The sequence below is a fragment of the Salvelinus sp. IW2-2015 genome, unplaced genomic scaffold, assembly GCF_002910315.2.
Source record: "Salvelinus sp. IW2-2015 unplaced genomic scaffold, ASM291031v2 Un_scaffold1690, whole genome shotgun sequence".
NCBI classification, from domain to species: domain Eukaryota; kingdom Metazoa; phylum Chordata; class Actinopteri; order Salmoniformes; family Salmonidae; genus Salvelinus; species Salvelinus sp. IW2-2015.
Genome location: NW_019943088.1, coordinates 161,534 through 168,085, shown reverse-complemented (window position 1 = coordinate 168,085; position 6,552 = coordinate 161,534). Strand labels below are relative to the sequence as shown.

At 40.5% G+C, this 6,552-nt stretch overlaps 1 protein-coding gene across 1 annotated transcript in view; it reads right to left on the bottom strand.

Moving 5' to 3' along the window:
• Nucleotides 1–4,593: 4,593 nt before the first annotated feature.
• Nucleotides 4,594–6,552, bottom strand: part of LOC112071708 (homeobox protein Mohawk-like) — a 15,703-nt gene continuing 13,744 nt past the window's right edge. The window contains exon 5 of the mRNA XM_070439487.1: nt 4,594–5,878. Within this exon, the coding sequence (XP_070295588.1) occupies nt 5,620–5,878 (259 nt within the window). The 3' untranslated portion in view covers nt 4,594–5,619. The remainder of the gene's footprint in view (nt 5,879–6,552) is intronic.

Below are 6,552 nucleotides of genomic sequence, written 5' to 3'. Positions count from 1 at the left end.
CCATAAGCACTTTGTAACAGCTGACATAGGCATTCATCACCACACATTGTGCACCTAGTCATAGACAGACATCCATTTAACATGGATGTAGTGTGTATGCTTCACAGTTGGTTTTACCAACGTATCCCACTGGTTGACAACAATTATATATATATATATTTTTTATCCCCTTCCATTTTATTTACTTGGTAATTTCTCTATTCCAAGCTGTTAAATATTTATATTTTCTTCCACTTTTTATTTCCTGATGTGGGAACATCCATGCAATGTTTTACGTCTTGGCAAGCACAGTCCATGTGGCGTTGATATAGCCTAGTGATGTGCCTATCCATAGCTGTTACTGGCTCAAATGTTGAAAGGAAAGGAAAGAAAAGGTGCATGTTTATTATTAAAGCTATTGCAAAATAAAGATATATTATTTTTCTCTCAAAAAAAAATCACAGCTTGGTTTCATTCTGACCTAGCTGGCCCTTCAATCAAGCAAGCCTTCTTATTACATAATGGTCGTTAGTTCAAGCATGCTTATGGATGTTCTGTGGATCCTGCGGTCTGGAAAAGGGATGCATTTACATGGATCAGCCCAAAAGGTTTCTCATGCCTGTCTAGTTAAATGGTCCACTCCATAACATATTACACACAGTCATGTCACACCACACGTACATGCAAAAACTCATTGTCAAGACAGATATGAGTCTGTATATCTGTAGCAAGATATACAGTATGTTGGTTGCATGTTTTGCTATTTGAATTTTAAATAATTATCCAGTTTATTTGTTGTATCTTCAGTTTTTGTCTGACCTTTTTTTTTAAAAAGTGTGCTTGTTTTCCATCCATGAATCACCTTATGAATATCTATACCATAACATTCAAATGACACTTGTAAGTGGTGTTGTGCTCGGTCATGACAAGGACATTTTGTATTATTTCAAACTGAAATAAAAGACAATGGGAAGAAGAGGAATGTTCTGGTTTTGAGTTTGTTGTTCGAGTAGCCTCGAGAGCACTATTTCTTTACTGCAATAGGCTATTTTTACGAGCTGATTATTTGTTGTTCGAGTAGCCTCGAGAGCACTATTTCTTTACTGCAATAGGCTATTTTTACGAGCTGAATGTTTGTTGTGGGGAATGCGCATACCGATATTCTTTAACTATTTGTTTTCTTTTGGCAATCATATCTTTAATACAGTTCAAAGGTCCTTATTTGTTGAACTGTATTGAATGTCAATGTTAGCTATACCTAACCAAACTATCTACAGTATCTATACTGAGTACAATAAAATTAAGAACACCTTCCTGATATTGAGTTGCAACCCCCCCCCCCCCCCCCCTTTACCCTCAGAACAGCCTGAATTCATCAGGGCGTGGACTTTACAAGGTGTCAAAAGTGTTCCACAGGGATGCTGGCCCATGTTGACTCCAATACTTCCCACAGTTGTGTCAAGTTGGCTGGATGTCCTTTGGGTGGTGGACCATTCTTGATACACACGGGAAAATTCAGAATGTTATTTGATTTGAAACTGTTGAGCAAGAAACCCAGCAGCATTGCAGTTCTTGGCACAAACCGGTGCACCTGGCACCTACTACCATACCCTGCTCAAAGGCACTTAAATATTTTTTCTTGCCCATTCACACCCTGAATGGCACACATACACAATCCATGTCTCCAGGCTTAAAAATCCTTCTTTAACATGTCTCCTCTTCATCTACACGGATTTAACAAGTGACACCAATAAGGGATCATAGCTTTCACCTGGTCAGTCTATGTCATGGAAAGAGCAGTGTTCATAATGTTTTGTCCACTCGTTGGATAGATGTGAGAACCTTTCCTGATAATCTTCTACTGATCTAGCTCAACATGCAAGACTTTGAACACACTACTCACGATGTCACCAAAGCATGAGAAAGGGACCAGTGGAAAATGCTACTAAGCTATGTTTTAGGGTATTGTCTCAGAGCCCAATGTATGATTATGTGCGTATGTTCAGTGTCAGGAGAATGTCCCCAAAATGCATCATGATAAGTCCACTCTGTCAGTTGGCCAATACAGTGATTTTTTAAACCAGTTTGACTAGCAGATGTATGGTTGTACAGCCTTAAAACTCATTCTATAAGACCAAGGCACAAGTGGTTTCTGAGCAAAAAAAACGAAAATGCATCATTTTTAGTAAGGTATAGCCTAGTGGGCTAGGATTAGCAAGAGAAGTTGAACACGTTTCACATTTATTCATTCAAAAGTATTTCCACTGCTATGTTGTGATAATATTTGTACCTAGGCTCCAAATCCAGTCTTTTAAAGTCATTGAGAATTTTTCTTAAATAGTCATAGTCAAAAACACAGTTCTCATGTAATCAAATATATCTCACGGTTCCAACAAAAAAATACACACATTGACCCCCCCCCCAATTTTATTTTTTATCGCTCAAACATTACAATCCGATAGAAATACTATAAGGCAGGAAGTGGTGAATGAATGAGACTTGTTAACCATGTAGTGTACAGCTCCTTCTGAAAGGATTCATACCCCTTTGACTTATTCCACATGTTGTCGTGTTACAGCCTGAATTCAAAATATATTAAATAAAAAGAATTCTCTCTCACCCATCTACACACAATAGCCAATAATGACAAAGTGAAAACATATTTTTAGAAATGTTTGAAAATGTAAATAAAGATATCACATTTACATAAGTATTCACACCCCTGAGTCAATACTTTTTAGAAGCACCTTTGGCTACGATTACTGCTTTGAGTCATCTGGGGTATGTCTGTATCAACTTTGAGTCGTCTGGGGTATGTCTGTATCAACTTTGCACATCTGAATTTGGGGATTTTCTCCCATTCTTCCTTGGAGATTTTTCTCAAGCTCTGTTAAGTTAGATGGGAAGTGTCAGTGAACAGTAATCTTCAAATCTTTCCACAGATTTTCAATGGGATTGAAGTCTGGGCTTTGGCTGGGTCACTCAAGGACTTTCACATTCTTGTTCTGAAGCCATTCCAGCATTGCTTCATTGCTTTGGCTGTATGTTTGATGTCATTGTCCTGTTGGAACGTACATTTTCACCCCAGTCTAAGGTCATTTGCAGTCTGAAGCAGGTTCTCATCAAGGATTTGCCTGTATTTGGCACTATTCATTTATATTTTTTTTTATTCTTACCAGTCTCCCAAGTCCCTGCCACTGAAAAGCATCCCCATAGCATAATGCTACCACCACCATGCTTCACAGTAGGGATGGGGTTAGATGGGGTGATGAGCTGTGCCTGTTCTTTTCCAGACACAGCACTTTGCTTTCAGGCCAGAGAATCTTTTGTCATATGATCTCAGTCTTTCACATGCCTTTTTTGCAAACTCCAGGCGTGCTGTCGTGTGCCTTTTTCTCAATAATGGCTTCCATCTGGCCACTTTCCCATAAAGCCTAGATTGTTGAAGTGTTGTAGAGACTGTTGTCCTTCTGGCAGGTTCTCCCATCTCAGGCAAGGAACTCTGTAGTTCTGTCAGAGTGGTCATTGGGTTCTTGGTCACCTCCCTGACCAAGGTCCTTCTTGCTTGGTTGTTCAGCCAGCTCTAGGCAGATTCTGGGTTCTTTCATATTTTTTCAATTTCCCAATGATAGACACCACTGTGCTCTTGGAAACCTTCGACATTCTAGAAATTGTTTTATACCCTCCCCCAGATACAGTATATGCCTCATCACAATTCTATCTTGGAGATTTATGGACAGTTCCTTGGACTTCATGATATAGTTTCTGCTTTGACATGCACTGTCAACTGTGAGACCTTATATATACAGGTGTGTTTCTTTCTAAGTCATGTCCAACCAGTTAAATTGGCCACAGGTAGACTCCCAAGTTGTAATGAGATCTCAAGGATTATCAAAGGAAATTGGATGCACCTGAGCTCAATTTTAAGTGTCATAGCAAAGGGTGTGAATACTTATGTAAATTAGATTTCTGTGTTTCATTTGTAGACATTTCAAAACAATTATTTTACCTTTGTCATTATGGGGTATTGTGTGTAGATGGGTGAGAGAGAAAAAAATATTTAATCCGTTTTGAATTCAGGCCGTAACACAACAAAATGTAGAATAAGTCAATGGGTATGAATACTTTCTGAAGGAACTGTAGGTTATCTGGTAGGTGGAACTGTCCGTCTTGGAAGAAGAAGCCAGCAGCATTCCAAAGAAGCAAGAATCAGGTTGGCACAACATTGTCTCTGCTCCACGTTTAAGCATATTTAAAGTAATGTGGTTACTTGGACATGTTTCAGTTCGACTGGCGGCTAGCCAAAGTCGGCTAGGCTGACCAAACGAGTGTGCTCGTAAACTCACTTAAGACCTTCGCTTGAAAAATTAGAAAAAGGCGACAATAGTACTGTTTGGCCATTTTGAGAAGCTGTAGCCAATATACACTTCCTAAAAAGAGTTAGAATGAATCTAAGATACAGTAACTCAAGAAATCTGTCATTGATTTTGCCGTTTTTGCCATGGAGATCGTAGTCATGCAATTACTAAGATGTTTGGTGCGGTATTTCTCAATGAAAACAAGTCGTCTCTCTCGTTGAATGACAACAAAGACTTTATTAAAGAATCCCTACAGTTGACCAATCATGGAAGAAGGTGTGAAAACTTTGGGTCCCAAACTTCGGTTGGCCTCTATAATAAAAAATAAAAAATGTGCCCGAAAATCTGAAAAAACCCTTACTGGAGTCCAACACAAACAAAAACGTCACAAAATGGCGTATAATATATGCACAAACTCTTTCGAAATGTTTAGTCTGGGAAGCATGCGGACGCCTTTACTCCATACCCAGACCATGAGGTGAGATTACCAAAGGGGGGGTTCACCTCATGGTGAAAACTGATGAAAACTGGTCTTTAGTATTGTAAAATCCTCAGTTCTATTTTTGCTCTGAAATGTGCTGCTATATTCTATCATGACTTCGATGCCACATTATTTTACAATACTGCTACGACGCTATTTATCTAATATTTGGGGCGTCAGGTAGCCTAGTGGTTAGAACGTTTGGGCCAGGAACCAAAAGGTTGCTAGATTGGATCCCCGAGTTGACAAGGTAAAATAAATCTGTCATTCTACCCTTGAACAAGGCAGTTTACCCACTGTTTCCTGGTAGGCCGTCATTGTAAATAACAATTTGTTCTTAACTGACATGCCAAGTAAAATAAAGATTAAATAAAAAATATTTACATTTACATCAAGGAAGCAATTTGTCCTTTCAGATTTCTCTCACATCAAAATCAAAAATGTTAAAATACTTTGACAGAGTATGTAACTTTGCAAAGTTGGTCAACACTGTTTTTTACTGCATTCCCTCTACACTTGTCTTGAAAATCGCATAAAAAAAAAATTGTACCACAATTTAACATTGTAGGTTGTAAAAACGTATACTATAGATTACAGGTTGCCTTTTGTAATTCAAATTGATTCAAGTGACCAGTTTGGCCCTGGTCCAGACGGTGTAGGTTGAAGTTACCTCTAGACGCTGATCTTGGTTCAGTTTTGCATTTTCCCCGCTAATTATTAAGGATAGGATTGGAGGAGGGGAAGCTGATCCTAGATCTGCGCCTAGAGGGAAATAGTGTCTAGACATTGAGTGATCAGTGTCTAGACCACGTTGACAGTCTTTATCTCGGAGATGTGGGAAGACTTCTGGATGATGCAACTGGTGGTGGGCCCTGTGGCGCAGCTGGTGGTGGAGGGCCCTGTGGCGCAGCTGGTGGTGGTGGGCCCTGTGGCGCAGCTGGTGGTGGTGGGCCCTGTGGAGCAGCTCTGTCCCTGGGCCAAGTTAGACAGAGCCATGGCAGCGTGGATCTCCCTCCACTCTGTCACCTCCCTCCGCTGGCCTCTTTCACTCTTCCCATCACTGCAAACGACATAAAGGAGAGCCCAGGCGGAGATTTAAAGACTGTATGGTACAGTCCCCAAAATGAAATCGTCATACACAACAGGGAGACTTTCAACCTACAGACAACAGAAATGCATCTGCCTAGACTGCCATTTTTTGCTCCTCCCAATGTGTGTGTGCCAGAAGAGAAAGCCACATTATTACATGTTAATGAATGATATGAAAAGTGAATATGTCCGCCCCCCCTTGAGTTGTGCCGTGGCGGAGATCTTTGTGGGCTATACTCGGCCTTGTCTCAGGATGGTAAGTTGGTGGTTGAAGATATCCCTCTAGTGGTGTGGGGGCGTGTGTGTGTGTGCAATTACAAGTATTTTGCACTGTGTGTAGTGTGTGGTGTGTGCTTGTTGTGGTGTGTTGTTGTGCTTTACGATTTGCATGTGTGTGTGTGTGTGTGTGTGTGCATTACAGTATGCATGTGGTGTGTGTGTGTGTGTGTGTGTGTGTGTGTGTGTGGTGTGTGTGTGTGTGTGTTGTGTGGTTTGCTTTAACATATTTGCATGTGTGTGTGTGTGTGTGTGTGTTAGTGCGTGTGTGTGTGTGTGTGTGGTGTGGTGTGTGTGTGTGGTGTGTGTGTGGTGTGTGTGTGTGTTACAGTATTCTGCATGGTGTTGGGAGTTTGGGTGTGGGTGTTG